Raw genomic sequence first — 22,836 nt, 5'->3', positions numbered from 1 at the left:
CGGTCTCTCGTTGACTTTAACTTTCATCATTGAGATACAATCAGGTCTTAACGGAAGTAATTTTGAGTAGTGCTCTACTCAGATGCGAAGTGAACCAAGTTAAGATCTTCAACAGTTAAGACCTTCTCCGATCACGACGTACAGCCCTCCTCCGATGAAATGATAGAATAGATTAGGACACATTAAGAAAAAAAACAAGTTAACAGAGTGGAAGTGCAAATGATAAAAAGCTATGTACAAAAATTGTGTTAGTAGTGTGAAGACTGGTATAGGAGAAACAAAATGGTTTAAAGTTGAAACTGGTCTCCGACAGGGAAGTGTACTTTCCTCCATATTATTCATCATAGTCATGGATGAAATTCATAAGAACATTAAACAGAGACTGGGAAGAAAGGCAACAAAAACCATGTTCTTTGCAGATAATATAGTGTTATAGGGTGAGGATGAAACGGAAGTGCAAGAACAAGTAAATGTATGGAATCAAGAGATAGAAAAATTTGGGATAAAGTAAGCACACAGAAAAGTAAAACATTGGTGATGAAATGTGGAAGGAAGGAAGGAAGGAAGGAAGGAAGGAAGGAAGGAAGGAAGAGGAAAGATAAAACTGAATGGTAAAATTCTGCAAGTGGTTAAAACTTTCAAGTACATGGGAAGTGTGATCACAGAAGATGGAAAGATAACCGAAGAAATAGGGAAAAGAATACAACAGGCAAACAGTTTCTACCACAGTGTAAGGGGTATTTTGTGGAACCAAGATGTCCCGAAGAAATGTAAGAACGTATTATATTCAACCTATTATGAACCCATACTAATGTTGTGCAGCTGGATCGTGGACTACTACAAAATGAGAGGAGAGTAGAATACAGGCAGCGGAGATGAAATTCCTAAGAGGTATCGAGGGCAAGACCAGAAAATTAGAAATGAAGAGAGAAGGAAAAGAATAGGAATCTTGAAACTTCAACACAGAATAGAAACAACAAAGCTAAAGTAGTATGGGCATATGATGAGAATGGGAGACTAGACAGTGCCAAAAAAACTTTTTCAGAGAAGTTAACAGGAAAGAGACCACGAGGAAGACCCCGAAAGAGGTGGACAGTTTCAGTGTGGGAGTGCATAGAGAAGAGGGCAGGAAAACCAGAAGATGTACTTAAAAAAAGAAGAAGACTGGTGGAGAGACAGGCAGCGATGGAGGTCCTTGATTCACAACCCAACCCGGGAAGCTGGAAATGGGAAATGAAGATAATGGTGATGATGATGAAACATTTGAGAAATGCTGTATCATTTTGAAATGTCTTTCTTACGTTCAAGAATACTTAAAATAACTGTTTCAATCATCATTGGATATTCATTTACCCCATTTTATGTTCTTTAGTTCAAAGAAAGGAGGAGGTAAATAATGTATAAATACACTCACCGGCAAAAACGCGAAACATTACATATTTCAGACAAAATTTAATGTTAGTCCATTTGAAACCTTGTATAAATTAATTGTTATGACATTATAACAGTATGGCAATGTATCATAAGTTAATTAGTCCACTTGAGAAGTTTCAGTGCAATCATTGATAAACATTATTGATTGTGACAATCACGCCACCAATATTGTCGTTTCCTGCCTTTGGACAGGAATAACCACAAACGGCTATCCTTTGGTTTGTTGCTGTGAATTCTTGTGCCGCATAATTTTGTGGACAATTCAGCCTGTCTACAATAGTTAGTCTCGCTTCTAAGTCAGGAAATAATGGCTCTTTCCCATAAAAACGCAGCAAGGGCCGTGGCATTAGTGGAGGATGGGCACAGAACTGTGTACAGAACTGTTAAAAGGTACAGAGAATACAATATCTACACCAGGAGGCCCAGTTCCGGTCATAGGAGAAGCACTACTAAGTGCGATGATCGGTTTCTCGTAATGCAAGTTTTTCGTGATTGACACCCGACAGCTGTGGAGGCGAGAAATCATTTGCAGCAAGTACGGGGCATGAACATCAGGAAAAGGACAGTAAGGAGGAGGTTGTATAAAGCAGATTAAAGTCCAAGAGGCTGGCCACAGGACCTCTCCTTACACATAAGCACTGTGCCTCTCGGATGCAATCTGCCAGAGCCCATCGAAACTAGACTGTGGAGCAGTGGAGCTCGGTGCTGTTTATGGATGAATCCAGATTCTGCTTGAGGGCACCGGATGGGAGAGAGTATGGAAAAGGTCCAAGGAACATTATTATTCACCCTGTACTTTCTCTGCAAGGACACTGTTCAGTGGAGGTTCTGTGACGGTCTGGGCTGAGATTACCACTGATGCATGCTCAGAGCTTATGTCCATCGAGAATGGAAGTTTGATAGCCCACTGGTACATCAAGGAGATTTTAGTGGATCACATCGTGCCTTTTGCACCCATCTTCAGTAAGAACTTTATCCTGATGCTTGACGATGCTTACCCACACATTGTTGTTTTTGTACCTGAGTACCTGAATGAAGTTGGAATTGAGCGCAAGGTGTGGCCTGCTCATTGTCCTGACCTAAACTCCATAGAGCATGTCTGGGATATGCTTAAGAGACATACTGGGAGTCCTTCCTCTGACACACTGGCTCAACTTCGGGCTTGTGCTCTAGGCAGAATGGGAGCTCACACCGCAAAAGAACATTCGAGATTGCATCCTGAACATCCCTGATCGAATCACAGCTGTAACTGTGGCTGGAGGTGGTAGTACCTGCTACTGAGGCAATGGAAATGTATTGAAAACATGCATATGAAATGGTACAGAGCTCCAGGTTTTGGATTTCCAAATCGTCGTGATTGTCACGATCAATAATTTCTCAATGATTGAGCTGAAACTTTTCAAATGGGATATTTAATTTAAACTACATTGTCATATTGTTGTAATAATATTTGCTCTTTACCAGGTTTCAAATGGACTAACATTAAATATTGCCTGAAATACATAGCGTTTCACTCTTTTTGCTGGTGGGTGTATGTAACATTACTGTTCGTATACTCGAATCAGGTTTCAATTATAAATATTGTAAGCTTGGAGGTTCTTTTAACTGATAGTCACTATAAATCTTTCTTCTGTTTTAACTGTCCAGCTCCTTGGCTGAATGGTCAGCATAGTGGCCTTCACTCTGTGCCATCCTATATATAGACTTCACGTTTTTTTGAACTTGTCTCTTCATGTCTATTCTGCATATGTTTGGATGTGTAATCCTTCAGTCACTCCCGCTGAAATTTGACTGGTTGCCATATTGGATGTTCATCTGTTTCCTTTGTTTTCGTATTACATCATCGGCTCAGCTGTTTGTCATGCTCGTACCTTTTGGGATCATCTTACTGCCTGTATATTCTTGCCACCTTGCCTGTTTCGGCAGGTTGAATCGATCAACAAATTAATCTAAAAAGCCACCTAATCGATACTTTATTTCTTTTGCCTTTGGCAAACTTAAAAATACATTAACAAACACAGTACATGTTTCGACCACTTAGTGGTCATCTTCAGCTGTATATAAAAAAATCTTAGATGATAACATTTAAAAGCAAGCACATTGCACCATCCTGAGGGGTAGTTTCATGCTTGCACCATATTGGGCGATCATTTTTAATATGAACATTAACTTGGGTAGCAATTGCTCCGGCTATTTTTCCCCTCGATCTCCCATCATCCTAATAGATCATCTAATGGATGAGTGCATTATTAATTTGATGCTGAGTGTCGTTGGCTAAGTTCATTTTAAATATTCATTATATTCGCAGTTATTGCCTCAAGGAAATCTAGCGGAATCGTAACTTAGAATTCTCCTATCGGAATATATACGATATGGTAATCCTAACTTTGCCTGGTGACACCTCTCAGGGATAATGAAATTACTTTTTCAAAAAAAATACTATTTTAACGTGAGGTCAACTGAGGCACCACATCTCAACATCAACAAATTATTCTCGATACCATTCATTATCCAAAATCATTATTATGTTTTCCAAGTCCAGTCATCCGAATATAAGTGAAAAAAAAATAAAATAAAATATTTTTAATGGATTAATTCAAAAATTACCTAAATCATAATAATATCTGCCTATCTCCTAAAATAATAACCTCTAAATTAGAAAATCTATATTTTATTTCTTGATTCCGGAATCACAAAAGAAAATAATATTTATCATTATCAATTATCTTCTTCTTCTTCTATAATAAAGAAATCTTTTGGTTGAAAAAAATAAGTCTGAGTCCCTAATCCTAATTAAATTTCTTAATACCATTATTTAATTTAAGTCCAGCAGTTCTTGTTACTTTTATACATAATCAACTGGTAATTAAAAAATTAATAAAAATGATTTGAAGAAAAAAAAATGCTTATTTTCGTCACTATCATATCAACATTATTTCATTATTCACTCTTTTTGGCGTCTTAACGTTAGTAATCACAAGTAAGTTCCAAATTATTTTGGCCCAAAAATGGCTATTCCAAATATATTTTGTTCTTAAATTGAAAAATATTGGTCTCCTCGAAAGTATCATTAGATTAAAATATTCAAATAACATCTTAAATAAATGTAGGTATCGTTCAAAGTTTAATTATCACTGTATTTCTAATAGAAATTGTACCAAACATGTTTTAGGGTTTAGCATTTATTAATCAGGCATCCCTGATTCCGTAGACATGCATTTGGTTAATTCCTAAACGTAATTGCAGTAAAGGTTTTGAATTATGGGATTATTATTTGAATTAAAATTCATTCTTGACAACAAACTTCCAATGACATTTATAACAACGTTGGTATGAATTAATTATAATGACGACAAGTTTCCCTTCATATATTTCCTACCTGGATATTTCTTCCGAAGACAGTGTAAGGTAACCTAATTATATGAAATATGCGGTGTCTTGCAATGTACGCGTGTACCATTAACCCTAAATACCATTCATAATCATTTTATTATTCTGCCGCGAATAGTAATCATCACCATCGGCTCATATTACGTCGTATTTACCGTTAAAACTACTCATAAATACATCTATCTCTCCATCTACTACCATTAATTACCATCATATCATATAATTCAATCTCATAAACACATTACGACGAATAATTATACACGTTTGCACATTAATGTGCCAATCAAACCATAAATTCTCTATGTAAACACATATCATCACCAACATGACGGCAAATCATTCCAACATCATATTACTTTACCATAATAGTACACTTTTGGGTTATAATTCATATATCATACGCGTAAACATGCTAGCTTAATAATAAAATGCATATATAAATTAAATAAGTTGATATCTACTCACTTTTCATTGCGTCGAATCGGCAAACATATTCAGGTTATACGTAAATCAACTATCTTCTTCAAGAATATTTAAGGTTACGTCATTCAAAATATGAAGTTTTCGTCCCATAATAGTTATAAATTACAGTCCAAATCTCTCCTGGTTTTGCCTTACGCATTCCTATATTATGTCATAGACTGTAGAATCTGGAAGAAGTACCTATTCCCCTATTAGTAATAATAGCTCAACATGAACAATTTCATTTCGAAGATAATAACGTCTGTGATTTTATCACGAAGAACTAGGTTAAATACCGTACCAAATATACACTATAATATCATTACAAATTTACTACATATCAATTTCAAGAAAATAAATATCTCTTTGGAACTTATCTTGTGATTACTGACGTTAGATGGTCGGCCTCGGACTGGATGTTGTCATCTAGGGACTGCGTCGAACGGCATCTCCCTCTGCTACGTCCCCATTTGGTTGTGACTCGGGATTCGGGATAGCAGTAACAGCTGGGCGGCTTCCGTCAGACAGTCGGCTCCATGTCCCGTTTAGCCTTGCATCATGATGTTGCGGTCGATCATAACAGAAAGAAACATTTCCAATCCATGCATTAGTTTCATATCCATACTCTCAAGAATAAATTTCAGGCTTGTAATTAATGTCAGGTTTTAAAATAATACTTCAATATTGATCTTTAGTAAGAACTTGACAGTTAAATTTTGCAAGTTATTCCTGTAAATATTCTCTTTTCTATACGGCTAATCAATTTACACTTCGTAAAATTTAACTTGGTTACTTGTACGGACTTGAATATCCACTTCGACTACTGTTAGGGTATTTCCTAACTCCCTTCACGATATTCTTTTGTGAATGTCTGTTTTGCGAATATTCTCTCACTTCGCGAGCTCTCCAGCAAGTAACTTGTATAATATCTTCCTTCTGTCCAGACAAATACTGACTATATTTCGCGAGGATAGTTTATTTCGATTTTTACGTTGCGGAATTTTTTTTTTGTTCAGCTTCTTGTTCTTCTTTTAACAATATTAAAACCTTCTATTATTTTACCACGGCCGTATGGATCCTTGACAATTCCCCGTCTCGGTCCGTGATCTAGGCATCTTTAATTTGTCGAATAAATATCTTTGCCGTCACGTGCACGGCCTTCTTGAATATATATACGCTCGTAAAATGTAAACACTTCGAAATCATGGCCTAATTTATTTAATATGTGCATTCCTTTGTGACGTATGGCCCAATTACGTAATCTTCGCGATTACTACCGTGCATGGCAAACTTATAGCTTCGTATGACGACCTTCATCCCGGAATTAGGACGATGAAAACGGTACATTTATCCTCCTGCCATAGATAAATAAATATGTTGCTCGCAGTATATTTATTTCAATTTTTATTATTCTAAACTGATGTAGCTTTTCATCGGCCTGATTTCGCTCATCTATATCATATGTTTCAGATTTTAGTTAATATTCTATTCTTGATCTTCTTTATAATATGGTTTCATGTTTGATGCATTGTATACGTTTTGATATGTCCCATCCAGGCTTTCTAACATATATGCGTTGTTCCCATAAACCTTCTTTACCACATATGGACCATCATATAAATGAACGAATTTGGCGAATATTCTTTCTGAAACGTTAGAGATTGGTACTTTCTTTATCATTACCAAGTCATCAACCCGGAATGGTGAGTGGAATTTCTTATGTTGGACTCTTCTTCGGCGTTTGTTTGCCTGTTCTTCTAATTTGGCACTTACTATTTGATTAATCTCTTCGCAAGTGGGTTTTGGTTCTTCATCTTTTCCTATAATCTCATCCCATGGTCGAGTTGGCCGTTCGTTCAAATGTACGAGTCTTGGTATCTGGCTCGTTGATTCATGGACAGTGTCATTCATACATGCTTCGATTATTTTAATTACTTCAATCCATTTCCAATGACTTTGGGAGCAATATATCCTACAATATTTAGAAATTTCTCGCATGCATCGCTCCACTGGATTGGCTGACGGGTGTCTTACTGAACAATAGACATGTTTAATTCCTAAAATTTGCATTGCATCCTGGAATTCACCCGATGTAAACTGTGTTCCTCTATCAGTTAAGATTCTTTTCGGTTTTCCCATCTGAGGTATAACGTTTTTGTTTATAACTCTCAGTATTTGTTTAGTTGTTGCTCTCTGTATAGGCTGTAGGACTGTGAATTTTGAAAAAATGTCCATTGTGACAACTACGTACTTATTTCCTTTAACAGCTGTTGGTAACCTTCCATATAAATCTGTTGCAAAGATCTCACGAGGAGCTGTTGGTATTATTGCAATTGGTTCCTGCTTGGTAAGGAAAGGAGTATATTTTGTCCTTTGGCATGTATCACAGGTCTTGATTACATCTCTAATTGTTTGTCTCATTCCTGTCCATGTAAATCTTTCCATTATCGTCCTCACCACCTTTTCTATTCCTCCATGTCCAATTATCCTATGGGCATGCCAAATTATCCCTTTCTGCAAAGATCTGGGTACTACTATTTTGGTCTTTTTCAAATCTTTGCCGACATACTGCTTCAATATTCCATGTTCCATTATATATTTACCATCAATATTATTTTCCCTGTCGTCATCGAAATCACTTTGTTCAATCCTTGTCATTTCTAACATTAATTTCTCATCTGCTCTTTGCCATGCCGATATATCCCTTAGTTTTTCTAAAAATTCTTCGTCCTGTCTTACTAATTCGATCTGATTTATAGTTTCTTCTTTTACCACAGGATTCCTGCTTAATGCATCCGCGAGGATATTGTCCTTCCCACTACAATGCTCAATTCTAATATTATACTGTTGGGCGAATAAAATCCATCGGGTGACTCTTTCACTTAGCATCGCCGCCTTAAGACCGAATTCCAAAGCTTTGTGGTCTGTACGTATAGTAATTGGAAATCCATATACAATCTTTTTCCACTGTTGCAGAGCATAAATAATTGCTAGTAACTCGTGCTCAGTTGTTGTATAGTTTACTTCATGGCTGCGTAACTTGCGGCTTGCAAATGCCAAGTATACTCGATCCTCATCATTTTCTGGTGCCTCTTGGTATAAGTATGCTCCTATACCGACATTTGATGCATCCGTTTGTATGATAAATTCTTTAGTATAATCCGGATATCCTAACTTGATACTATTTGCCATTAATCTTTTCATTGCCAGGAAAGCTTCTTCTGTGTGAGTATTCCATTTCCATTTGTTGTTTAATTTTAACAAATCCTGCAATGGCGCTGCAATTTCTGTATATCCTTTACAGTGATTTGCGAAGAACTGGGTCATTCCCAAAAATTGCCTAACTTGTTTTATACGCGTTGGCCTAGGAAACTCGCAAATTGCTTGAATTTTAACTGGATTAGGTTTCACCCCGTTTCCGTCAATCACATGTCCGACAAATAATATCTCATTTTGACAAAATTTTGATTTGGCCAGGTTAATTTTGAATCCTGTAGTTTCCAAATTATCTAATAATTGCTTCAACTTACTACAATGTTCGTCAAATGTTTCTGTTGCAAAAACCATGTCATCCACATAGCATGTCACATATTCTTTTACGTCAGGTAACAGGTTCCTATCTAATGCCCTTATCAATACAGCACAACTGTTTTTCAATCCGAAAGGCAACCTACAATAAACATATGTTTGGTTGTCGAACATAAATCCGGTTAGAAGTCTAGATTTTTCTTCTAAAACTATATGATGAAACGAAGATGTAAAATCCAAACTCGAAAAATACTTCTTGCCCTTAAATTTCTTTATTATCTCCTTAATTTTTGGAACTTGATTATATTCTGGTATTAATTTCTCATTTAACTTTCTACAATCAAGGCAAATTCTTAGTTTTCCGTTACTTTTCTTTACAATGACTAATGGATTCAAATATGGTGTAATAGTCTTTATAATTATACCATCAGCTACCATCTCTTGGATGATCTTCCTTACTTCCTGGAAATATTTTTCAGGTACGTCATATAACCTTCCTTTGTATGGTGTCCAGTCATTTGCGATGATTTTATATTTAAAATTCGGAATCTTTCCCGGTTTATCCTTAAATATTCCTGAATACTTTTCTATTATCGAATATAATTTCTGTTTCTCTTTAGGACTCAATTTCGTTTCTGCGATCTTTCTCCAAATGTCTGGCTCTTCTTTTTCTTCATCTTTTATCAAGATCTTCTCCAAGCTATGTATAATTTCTTCCATTTCCTGAGTCTCATTTAACGGTATTTCCTCTTCCATTAACTTTTCAGTTTCAACAGCTTCAAATTTCATATGCTCCGTGTTTTCCGCCTTTCCCTCTAACTTTATCCTTTCCTTGATTATCTTTCCATTTTCCTTAACGATGGGAAACCTTACTTCCTGATTTTTCAAGTCTATTACCATCTCCGTTGTTACAATAAAATCCACCCCAAGAATCACATTGTATTTAATTTTGTTCATAATTATGAATGGGTGTTCAAATATAAATCTACCAATCCTGACATTTAAATAAGTTTGTAATTTACATTCGACAGATTTATCTGGTATAATCCCTCTTATTTTCATTTGTGCAACTGGTATAATTGGCAACTTTCCTTCTTGATTTACCTCAACAAATAATGCTTTTGATATAACACTTATACTTGCTCCTGAATCAACCAAACAATGTGTTTTCAGGCCATTTATTCGTGCAGTAACAATGGGTAAGTACGATTTATTTTCTTTATGAATTTCTTGTGTCTCATCTAATAATTCATCTGGATCGATATCCCAAGCCTCAATTTGTAGTACATACCAACTCTTAATTTTGTCGCCCAATTTTTCCAAAATGTCATCTCCCTTACTCTCTACATCGAAATTGGCGTTTTTTTTTTACTCTGGGAGTCTGTCTGATATGATTGAGCTTCTGGATTCAGTTTTTGCCCTTCTCTATCTTTTCTTTTGTATTCCTGAAGCTCTAGACTTTCGGCTCCCTCTATGTCTCCATTGATGTCTCGATCCCTGATCGCTTCTTCCCATCTTTTCTTTTCTCTAGTTTCTTTTCTCAATTCCTGTACATACTGTCTATTCCTATTCTCCCTATTATTGTTTCTGTTCATCGGTGCTCCATGATACATTGGTCTCTGTCTGTAACTTCCTCTTTCTCTTTCATTTCTAAATCGGCTAGGCTGTCGATGATATGGCAAAAATCGTCTCTCTTCATTCTGCCTTCCATTATCATGCCCATTCTGCCTGCACCTGCATCGGTTTCGATCACCTGTCCTCTCATCATCATCACTAAGTTCTCTCTTCCTTGAGCTTCTATCGTTTTCTCTTTTCTCGGATACCGATTTCTTCTGATTATTTTCCCAATTTATCACGTTCACTTCTTCTTGATTGTTTGTATTTCTATGGATTCTTGCTGTCGGATGACTCGACGTCATATCCAGCTGCCTTAAAATACTTTCCATTTCAATTGCGGAAGTTACATTTGCAGCAGCTAATAATCTTTGAGTTTCTGGAGGAAACTGCTTTTGAATTGTCTTTATCGCCTCTAATTCGCTGGGCGCAGAATCTAGGTCCTGGAACCTATGAAACTGGTACGAGAAGTAGTCACTAAATCGCGTTGGCCCTACCGACGAATATCTTTTTGAATACAACTCCAATCTAAGGTTTTGTTGAATCTCCGGATTCCAAAATCGTTTGAGAAATGCGACCTTGAACTCATCATAATCGTGGAAAGTGTACTTAAATGCCTGATACCACAAATTTGGATTTGCATCTAAGTGTTTTTCTACTATCCTAAGTTTCTTTTCGTCAGGTATTCTATTTTCTTTAAAATATTCCTCCATTTCTCGCAAGAACCTCTTTGGTGACATTGCCGCGGTATTACTAAAATTTTTGGGCCTGTCATCGTACGTTTTTACAATATTTATAATGGCTGGGCTTCCATTTCCAATATTTCCAACTATAACGTCCTTACTGCTCTGATCAGTTTCGCCCGAAATTGTCGGTGTTCCTTCCCTGTCATTTATATTTATATCTACGATTCTCTGTTCATTCAATTGTTTTGACATCTCTAATTTTGAAGTTTGAATTTCACCCCTTATATTCTGAATTTCTTTCTTCATCTCGTCAATTCCCTGCTCCGTTCTAATCATTCTCTTCTCCGTTTCATTTTTGTTCTTCTTCATTTCTTCATTTAAAATTTTCATCTCATCTCCAATATGGTCACGTGCTAATATAAAATTATCTCCCAGCGTTTTATTTGCTGTTATTACGTTCTCATTTATGTCTTTTAACTTCTCTTCATATTGATTCCATTTTTCTTGGGAATCTACCCTCATCGACTCCATGTTTTCCGTTAGCTTCTTAATTTCATCCTCTTTCAATTCCTGGATATAATTTCTATTTTCAGCTAATTCTCCTCTAATTTTATCCATTTCATTATGGATCTCTTTGTTCTTATCCTCCATCTTTTCCATCATTTCAGTTCGAAGTTCGCTTATCCCGTTTTTCATCTGGGAAACTTCTTCTTCAATCTTGCCAATTCCTGTTCTAATCATCTCCTCTTGCCTCTTCTCCATCCTTCTCATCTCCTCAATCTGGCTTCGATGCCTTTCTTCTTGTTTTATTTGGTATTCCTCCTGTTTCTGTCGGTATTCTTCTCGAAATCTTCCAAATATTTCTTCCAATTGCTCTTTCTGTCTCACTTCTTGCTTCCTCAGTATTTCTTGCTGTTTTTCTTCTTGTTTCCTTATCATTTCTTGCTGTTTCTCTTCTTGTTTATGATTATGTTCTTTTTGCTCTTCTTTCATATTTCTCATCTCCACCATCATTTCTTTTAACATTTCCATTATTCCCTTCTGTTCGTCTTTTGTCTTGTCTAACTTTTCGGTTATCTGGTTTATCTGCTCATCCTTCTCCTTAAATTTCTGTTCCTGTTCTTTTTTTGCCTTTTCTGCATCCTCTATCATTCTATTTATCTCCTCATCCTGTCCTTGCAGTTTCTCTCCCTGCTCCTTCTGATATTCCTCTAATTGTAAACGAAGTTGGTTCAAACTCGTCATATTTGCATTTACTATAATCCAACCTACTCAAAAGTCCAAATTCCCTAAATTATGACTTAAATTCAATAAAGTTTATATCAATTGCTCAATCAATATGGAATACCAACTATCTGACTTCCCCCGCTATTCAGCCATCCTACTATCCCAGTCATTCAAAATATTGAAAATAAGCATTTTTTTTACATTATTACCCTATTATCTATTGCTATCTAAGCATAATACAATATAATGATTGAAAACAATATTATAAATTATCTTAACCAATTAATTATTTAAATTATTAATACAACCTATCTTAATAATTTTATCCTTCTCTTCTTCCGCCTTTCTTCTGTATCCTTGGATTGTTTATCTTTCTCCCAACTCCTTCTTTCCTTCTTGGTATCCTCTGAAAATATTCGATCTCAGATAATCATCTATTTTTCATCTCACTGCTGATTACTATCTTTCTCAGCCATCCTCCTTCATTATTTTCTTCCATAATGCCATATCAAGTATCCTCAATCATGTTTGTTGCTGGGCATCAATTTACTGCATCCTGCAATTACCTTGTCACTACCTCTTAGTATCCTCAATTTTTGTTCCAACGTTTGGCGTTATTTTATTCTTAATATGCGCCCTAAATAGTATCCTCAGTTTTGCTACGAAGTTATGCGTCATTTTAATATGGCCTGGGTGTCCTCAGTCTTGCTACACCGTTGGGCACTATTTTTAATATTCCTGTACGGCCAAGAGTTATTTTTTTAATTAGGCTGGGTGTCCTCAGTTTTGCTCCAAAGTTGGGCGCCATTTTTAATATGCACCATCCTGAGGGGTAGTTTCATGCTTGCACCATATTGGGCGATCATTTTTAATATGAACATTAACTTGGGTAGCAATTGCTCCGGCTATTTTTCCCCTCGATCTCCCATCATCCTAATAGATCATCTAATGGATGAGTGCATTATTAATTTGATGCTGAGTGTCGTTGGCTAAGTTCATTTTAAATATTCATTATATTCGCAGTTATTGCCTCAAGGAAATCTAGCGGAATCGTAACTTAGAATTCTCCTATCGGAATATATACGATATGGTAATCCTAACTTTGCCTGGTGACACCTCTCAGGGATAATGAAATTACTTTTTCAAAAAAAATACTATTTTAACGTGAGGTCAACTGAGGCACCACATCTCAACATCAACAAATTATTCTCGATACCATTCATTATCCAAAATCATTATTATGTTTTCCAAGTCCAGTCATCCGAATATAAGTGAAAAAAAAATAAAATAAAATATTTTTAATGGATTAATTCAAAAATTACCTAAATCATAATAATATCTGCCTATCTCCTAAAATAATAACCTCTAAATTAGAAAATCTATATTTTATTTCTTGATTCCGGAATCACAAAAGAAAATAATATTTATCATTATCAATTATCTTCTTCTTCTTCTATAATAAAGAAATCTTTTGGTTGAAAAAAATAAGTCTGAGTCCCTAATCCTAATTAAATTTCTTAATACCATTATTTAATTTAAGTCCAGCAGTTCTTGTTACTTTTATACATAATCAACTGGTAATTAAAAAAATTAATAAAAATGATTTGAAGAAAAAAAAATGCTTATTTTCGTCACTATCATATCAACATTATTTCATTATTCACTCTTTTTGGCGTCTTAACGTTAGTAATCACAAGTAAGTTCCAAATTATTTTGGCCCAAAAATGGCTATTCCAAATATATTTTGTTCTTAAATTGAAAAATATTGGTCTCCTCGAAAGTATCATTAGATTAAAATATTCAAATAACATCTTAAATAAATGTAGGTATCGTTCAAAGTTTAATTATCACTGTATTTCTAATAGAAATTGTACCAAACATGTTTTAGGGTTTAGCATTTATTAATCAGGCATCCCTGATTCCGTAGACATGCATTTGGTTAATTCCTAAACGTAATTGCAGTAAAGGTTTTGAATTATGGGATTATTATTTGAATTAAAATTCATTCTTGACAACAAACTTCCAATGACATTTATAACAACGTTGGTATGAATTAATTATAATGACGACAAGTTTCCCTTCATATATTTCCTACCTGGATATTTCTTCCGAAGACAGTGTAAGGTAACCTAATTATATGAAATATGCGGTGTCTTGCAATGTACGCGTGTACCATTAACCCTAAATACCATTCATAATCATTTTATTATTCTGCCGCGAATAGTAATCATCACCATCGGCTCATATTACGTCGTATTTACCGTTAAAACTACTCATAAATACATCTATCTCTCCATCTACTACCATTAATTACCATCATATCATATAATTCAATCTCATAAACACATTACGACGAATAATTATACACGTTTGCACATTAATGTGCCAATCAAACCATAAATTCTCTATGTAAACACATATCATCACCAACATGACGGCAAATCATTCCAACATCATATTACTTTACCATAATAGTACACTTTTGGGTTATAATTCATATATCATACGCGTAAACATGCTAGCTTAATAATAAAATGCATATATAAATTAAATAAGTTGATATCTACTCACTTTTCATTGCGTCGAATCGGCAAACATATTCAGGTTATACGTAAATCAACTATCTTCTTCAAGAATATTTAAGGTTACGTCATTCAAAATATGAAGTTTTCGTCCCATAATAGTTATAAATTACAGTCCAAATCTCTCCTGGTTTTGCCTTACGCATTCCTATATTATGTCATAGACTGTAGAATCTGGAAGAAGTACCTATTCCCCTATTAGTAATAATAGCTCAACATGAACAATTTCATTTCGAAGATAATAACGTCTGTGATTTTATCACGAAGAACTAGGTTAAATACCGTACCAAATATACACTATAATATCATTACAAATTTACTACATATCAATTTCAAGAAAATAAATATCTCTTTGGAACTTATCTTGTGATTACTGACGTTAGATGGTCGGCCTCGGACTGGATGTTGTCATCTAGGGACTGCGTCGAACGGCATCTCCCTCTGCTACGTCCCCATTTGGTTGTGACTCGGGATTCGGGATAGCAGTAACAGCTGGGCGGCTTCCGTCAGACAGTCGGCTCCATGTCCCGTTTAGCCTTGCATCATGATGTTGCGGTCGATCATAACAGAAAGAAACATTTCCAATCCATGCATTAGTTTCATATCCATACTCTCAAGAATAAATTTCAGGCTTGTAATTAATGTCAGGTTTTAAAATAATACTTCAATATTGATCTTTAGTAAGAACTTGACAGTTAAATTTTGCAAGTTATTCCTGTAAATATTCTCTTTTCTATACGGCTAATCAATTTACACTTCGTAAAATTTAACTTGGTTACTTGTACGGACTTGAATATCCACTTCGACTACTGTTAGGGTATTTCCTAACTCCCTTCACGATATTCTTTTGTGAATGTCTGTTTTGCGAATATTCTCTCACTTCGCGAGCTCTCCAGCAAGTAACTTGTATAATATCTTCCTTCTGTCCAGACAAATACTGACTATATTTCGCGAGGATAGTTTATTTCGATTTTTACGTTGCGGAATTTTTTTTTTGTTCAGCTTCTTGTTCTTCTTTTAACAATATTAAAACCTTCTATTATTTTACCACGGCCGTATGGATCCTTGACAATTCCCCGTCTCGGTCCGTGATCTAGGCATCTTTAATTTGTCGAATAAATATCTTTGCCGTCACGTGCACGGCCTTCTTGAATATATATACGCTCGTAAAATGTAAACACTTCGAAATCATGGCCTAATTTATTTAATATGTGCATTCCTTTGTGACGTATGGCCCAATTACGTAATCTTCGCGATTACTACCGTGCATGGCAAACTTATAGCTTCGTATGACGACCTTCATCCCGGAATTAGGACGATGAAAACGGTACAACATTGGATCTTAAAACTATATCCCATGGGAATCCAAAAACTATTGTTCTAGATGCTTTAAATGAATTGGAAGATGGGGGGGGGTTGGGGGTAAGGAGATTTATGTGAATGATACTTAAATTACAGTATCGTTTACAATTGTGTTTAAAAAACTTAAATGATGAAAAACATATTTAAAACATTTAAAAGCATCTATGGTAAAATTCTTTTTGATAAAATTAGGTGGCGTGAATAAAAAGTTTGTGTTTGTAATAATCTTAAGGCATTTGTGAGAAAATAATAACTTAATTAAAATTTGCGTCTGTGGTGCTGTTAAACACTTTGTTTTTAATAAATACACTTAAAATATTCTAAAGTGTCTATGGTAAGGCACTTATTCAAAAACACTTGTGCTTGAATGAAAGTTTATGTCAGGTATTTATTGTTTATATTTAATAACTTCCTTGAGTGATATTCTTGTGGTTAAAAGGCCGTGTTGACTGTTTAACTTCCGAGAATTGCTCTTCGGAATGTGATAAAAGAAATTGTGTTAGTCGTTTAACTTGTTAAAACCCTGTGGTGGCTTCTGTTATACAAAATGGCGATCTGATTCGGGCAGCTTGCCTCGCGATCTTATCTGGCAAATGTTTTCACACTAGGTCGTGCACGAAGGCAGTTCTCCAAGGCAACGCGTATTAAACATTTGCCAGATAAGATCGCGAGGCAAGCTGCCCGAATCAGATCGCCATTTTGTATAACAGAAGCCACCACAGGGTTTTAACAAGTTAAACGACTAACACAATTTCTTTTATCACATTCCGAAGAGCAATTCTCGGAAGTTAAACAGTCAACACGGCCTTTTAACCACAAGAATATCACTCAAGGAAGTTATTAAATATAAACAATAAATACCTGACATAAACTTTCATTCAAGCACAAGTGTTTTTGAATAAGTGCCTTACCATAGACACTTTAGAATATTTTAAGTGTGTTTATTAAAAACAAAGTGTTTAACAGCACCACAGACGCAAATTTTAATTAAGTTATTATTTTCTCAGAAATGCCTGAAGATTATTACAAACACAAACTTTTTATTCACGCCACCTAATTTTATCAAAAAGAATTTTACCATAGACGCTTTTAAATATTTTAAATATGTTTTTCATCATTTAAGTTTTTTAAACACAATTGTAAACAATACTGTAATTTAAGTATCATTCACATAAATCTCCTTACCCCAAAACCCCCCCCCCCCCCATCTTCCAATTCATTTAAAGCATCTAGAACAATAGTTTTTGGATTCCCATGGGATATAGTTTTAAGATCCAATGTGCTTGCTTTTAAATGTTATCATCTAAGATTTTTATATACAGCTGAAGATGACCACTAAGTGGTCGAAACATGTACTGTGTTTGTTAATGTATTTTTAAGTTTGCCAAAGGCAAAAGAAATAAAGTATCGATTAGGTGACTTTTTAGATTAATTTGTTGATTAAACTCATCGATACGGCCATGAAGTCGACAGCTTGCAACAGGTTGAATCGAGGCTAAAATGAGCACATAAGACCTCATCGCGGCATGAGAGCTTTCTCTGCCCCATCACTCTGTAGCGGTATTGTGAGGGGAGAGACATGGAGACTATTTTATCTCAATTTCAACTTAAATCTTTTCTACGGGTACCTTGGCGGGAGTTGGGGTAGTGGTCTGCATGTTGTGGGCAGTCAAGAAGACATTCAGTAAAAATCTACATTATCCATGTCAAATTACATCACAGAAACTGAATGACCGTCTTCCATAACCTCTTTATCTACATGCCTGACATACATTTCGCGTGGTGTTTTCCTGAATCCTATCTTTCCCATCCTGGCACTTAAAATTGTAGGTTATACAAGTTTTGTATTCTGTACAAGTTTTCTTTTTTCATGTATCACATCTTTACACACACTTGTGGTATTAAGCAGGTTGTTAACACCACCATTGGTACTAAATATGTATTATGATCCCTTGTAATAGGTTTCTCTTTTCATGTATCACATTCTTAGTAGGGGTTTTTTTTTTTTTCATGTATCACAATCTTACCCACAGTTTTAACGTAAGAGGTTATCCACTAGTAGTTTATCACACTTGTTCATCCCACTTCTGACACCAGTTGTAACGTGTTGGTGGGGTAAATAAGTAAATAAATGAGTACAGAACTTGGTAGCGTCCTATTTCTAAGATTTATTAACTAAGCACTACGATTACAGATTTACACACACACAGATGATAGCCAAGCTTACAACTTACACAAGTACACAGTTACACACTTACACGGTTTGCGCTCTCTCTCTCAGTTTCTCTTGTTCCATCTACAATGACACACACACACACACACACACACAGAGTCATCGATTATTTACACTACACTCTCTCAGCCACTCAGTCACACTCATTAGCGCTGTCACGGTCCACATTTTACACATCAGTCTCACAGGTCGGGATAGTATCTGCTGTTCACTCAATCCGGCGAACTCCGGTGTTCCCATCGCACTGTTCCAGAACACCCAAGGTTCTTCTCCAGCAGCTGGCCCCAAGGGACTCACACACATGACGTCAGGGAAACAGGAACACGTAAAACTGTTGTCAGAATCGAGTACCTGGTTGCAAATTTTGTAGTCGACAAAAATTTCTACTAGCGAAATGAATTCCGAATAGCTCCAGATTTTTCTAAGCAAGTTTAGTGAACTTGAAAATAAAATCTTATCTAGCTATGGAGAACTCGTTAGTGAACTGATGTCTGAATGTGATGTCAACTGCTCTCAGGCGGGGCCAAACCACTTTGCTCCTCTCAAAGGACCACAAACAAAATGGCTAACATCCCGTTACAATACCTTTACTATTGTAATATGCTCAGGCACTGCCAGCCCTTTTCTTGTGCTTTCACCTGATTTCCCTCTCTGCCTTCTCAAAGATGAAATGGGAATGTTCCATCTCTAGCTGAACCCTGAGGATTCTAGTATGCCATCACCAGAGATATTAAGACAAGTTTACCTTGAACGAGGGGGTTGTGTTGGAGCGTTGAGTGTGTGGTGGTGTTTGCCCCGGAGTCAATGTGTGAGTATCGTGTTGGAGTACTGAGCACGCGCGTGCGCTCTCTCTCTCTCTCTCTTTTTTCAATCTGTGAAACAGTTTGTGCGAGTAGAGTTGAAACCGTGAATTGTCCTTTTGAGGAGTATTGTCATGCTGGTTGGCACTGTTGAGTTGCTACTGTGTGAATGCTGTTTGTCAGTTTTAAGTAGTTCACTGTGTTGAGCAGTTATGTTGTCTGAGTTAACTGATCTATGTTGACTGTGTGGGTTACCTGACTTCTCTGGAGTCGAGCCAAGGAACAGTTACATGTTGCGGTGATCAACAGCCCTTGTTCAAATCTGTCTGTGAAATGACTGAGCATGCAGAGTAAAAATGAAAAATGAACCTGTACCTATACCAGGTACAGACTGGCCAGCTGGAGTCCTGCTGTGATAGACAGCAATTAGTGGAGTGTGGTCATTCATGGTTGAATATAATTTTGTGTGTGTTTGTTTTTGGGTCATCCTGAATTAAATTATATAGTTTTAAACAGATGGTGTTTATTTGTAACACTATTTATATATGTATGCTTACAGTATGTAGTATGATTTTTCTCTTTCATTGGTTTTGTATGGTTCTATTGTGTTTCTTTCTTTTAGAGCTCTCAAAGGGAGGAATTTATTAGACAACTTATTCCAACATCACAGCCATTAGGACGCATTAATGTGAAGTTTTTTGGCCATTCAGGAGTGGGAAAATCTACATTAATTGAGAATCTTAAAGCTGGATACTTTTCAAGCTTTTTTCGCAAAAGCAAGAGTGTTTCTGGCAATAATGGCTCTTCTGGTAAGTATGCTGTTTTTTGTTTTTGTTTTTTTCTTATAGCTGTACAATTCTATTAAATATTTCATGTTTCCATTTTTATTTAGGTGGTTCAACTTCACCCGGTGGTAAAACGCAAATTGAAATGGACGTCACATCTTCTCGAACTTCACTTGGATTTGATACGTACAATTATCAATACACTCGCGGCATTGATGTGCAGCAGGTATAAATATCTTTTTCTGTGGCCATCAGTATACTTGGGACAGGAAGAGTTTTTAAATGTTTTGTTTTTGGTGAGAGGGCTTAAGAACTCATCCCTGGTTTGGAACGTTTTGAAAATATCACTTTTGAAGTGGTCTCTGGATCTTTTATATAATCTGTCAACTGCTGTGTCTGTGCTATGTCTAGTTTCTATTTGATGTTGAATATTCTTGTTTATCCATTTACATCACTTCATTTTTTGCTCTCATATATAGGTATCTTACATTTGCTACCACATTATTCTTTTAATTATCTTTCTTACGATATTATCGGCAAAATTTCTTGTGTCTGTTATACTAGTGTTTTATAGATGCTTGAATCTGGTCAGTAATCCCTGGATCATCATCACAAAGGTATGGATATATTAAAATGCTCAGAAAAAAAGAATGTGAAAGAAAAACAGAATATTAAAATAAATGTAATGTAAACAAACGAACATCTCAACATTTTCCCCATCAACATCATTCTGTTCACACATGCTTAAGCTGAGCTGAGTTTGAGAAGATTCCTCAAGTGCTGGTATTTTAAGTGTTTCACCTGGTCTTCTGTGAGGTGCATTCTTCAAATTGAAGGAAGGCTGAGAGCTTGCACAGGACATCTGATTGTGATGAATGTTTGACATCCAAATCTTTACTTGTCTTGCACTGAATTTCAGCAACACATGCGTGCTTCATAAAATTATATCTATAATTCATGTCTTGCCTTAACTTACATTGACTGAAACTAGTTTCAACAAATATATATGTAACTTCTTAAAGGTTACAACAAATAGTATTGGAAAGGTGGAAACCTTTAGCTTTTATTTTACATCATCATCATTCAAGTCAATTCAAGAAAATTCCTAACCTTTGACTTGGCTATGTACAAACTGCATCCTGATCCTATTGTTGAGCCAACACCACAGTGTCTACACACCTCTAACAGTAATTATGTACACGCAGCATTCCGAACCTATCGTTGACCCAACCCTACATACCTCTTACAGTGACTATGTGCTTGCGGCATCCCTAACCCACCATTGAGCCAACACTGAAGTACACATCTCTAATACTAGATACACGTGGCATCATGAAACTCGTTGAGCCAACACAATGGTATTTGCTAAATTCAATAATTAATAAAATCATCAACAAAACCAAATTAAAACTTGCTACAAATTTAACTCCATTAAAACCCGTCAAACCAAACTACTCTAAATTCACGTTCACTAACCATAGTATTCATCCTATTACCAATCCCTTAATGAAGCACGATGCAAAAATAGCCTATGCTACAAAAAACACTAATCGTAACTTATTCTTTAATCATAACTCTGTTAACGTCATAGATAATCGTTACTCTGGATCAGGTATATCTATATGTATAAAATAAGAGTTTTATCTGTACATTGCTCAGAATTTAAAAAGGATGGTATTTCTGTATCGGTCGTGCCCATAGTAGCAAGGAAATGCACTTTTCAGTTTTCCGTAATTTCTGTCTGTCGTCTGTCTGTATGTATGTACACACATCACGAGGAAACGGCTGAAGAAAATGTAATGAAAATCGGTATGTAAAGTCGGGAAATACGTTGCTACCATCTAGGCTATAAATAATCTCATCCACTCTGAAAGAAATGGTAGTTTAGGAGAAGGCCTAAACTTAAATGCTCAAATATTTATGTTATTAGAGGTCCTATCTTAATGAAAATCAGTATTCAAAGTCGGGAAATAAGTCTCTACAATCTAGGCCACAAATAATCTCATCCATGCTGAAAGAAATGGTAGTTTAGGGGAAGGCCTAAAATTAAATTCTCAAATTTTTATGTTATTAGTGGTCGTATCTTAATGAAAATCGGTATGTAAAGTCGGTAAATAAGTCGCTACAATCTGGGTCATAAATACTTTTATTCACGCCAAGTGGAATGGTAGTTTAGGGGAAGGACTAAAATTTAATTCTCAAATATTTTGTTATTAGTGGTCCTATCGACAAATACTACATTACTAAAGATATATAGTATTAAATTTCTGGTCCTTTATGTCTTTTACATTTTTACATACCGGCTACGATAACAGAGATATTCATGAATTTGGATTTTTGTTGCTAAGTCCGTATCAGCGCTGAGTCACGAAAAAATGGGTAGACAGAATTTAATGAAAATCGTTTTGTAAAGTCGGGGAATAAGAAACTACAGTATACGCTATAAATAATTTCATAAGACGCCCTAATATCACAGAGTCGAAAGAAAACTAAATGTGAAGGCCTACAATACAGGAAGCTCATAACATTGAACAACAATAACATTACATTGACCATTGTTTGTTGTGATGTGCTTTGTGTTTTCTGTTGCCAGCGATGTCCGATAGATGGGATTACTGCTGTGTACCGAGTATTTTTTTTATTTGCTTTACGTCGCACCGACATGGCGACGATGGGGTAGGAAAGGGCTAGGAGTTGAAAGGAAGCGGCCCTGGCATTAATTACGGTACAGCC

At 35.8% G+C, this 22,836-nt stretch overlaps 1 protein-coding gene across 1 annotated transcript in view; it reads left to right on the top strand.

The window, feature by feature from the left end:
* Positions 1-22,836, top strand: part of LOC136859016 (death-associated protein kinase 1) — a 1,193,585-nt gene that overhangs the window by 350,404 nt on the left and 820,345 nt on the right. Inside the window, exons 14-15 of the mRNA XM_068225494.1 lie at positions 19,941-20,127; positions 20,211-20,329. Coding sequence (XP_068081595.1) covers positions 19,941-20,127; positions 20,211-20,329 — 306 coding nt within the window. The remainder of the gene's footprint in view (positions 1-19,940; positions 20,128-20,210; positions 20,330-22,836) is intronic.

This window comes from Anabrus simplex, chromosome 1 (genome assembly GCF_040414725.1).
Source record: "Anabrus simplex isolate iqAnaSimp1 chromosome 1, ASM4041472v1, whole genome shotgun sequence".
Classification (NCBI taxonomy): Eukaryota; Metazoa; Arthropoda; class Insecta; order Orthoptera; family Tettigoniidae; genus Anabrus; species Anabrus simplex.
The sequence above is the reverse complement of the archived record's forward strand: the minus strand, read 5'-3'. Positions and strand labels throughout refer to the sequence as shown.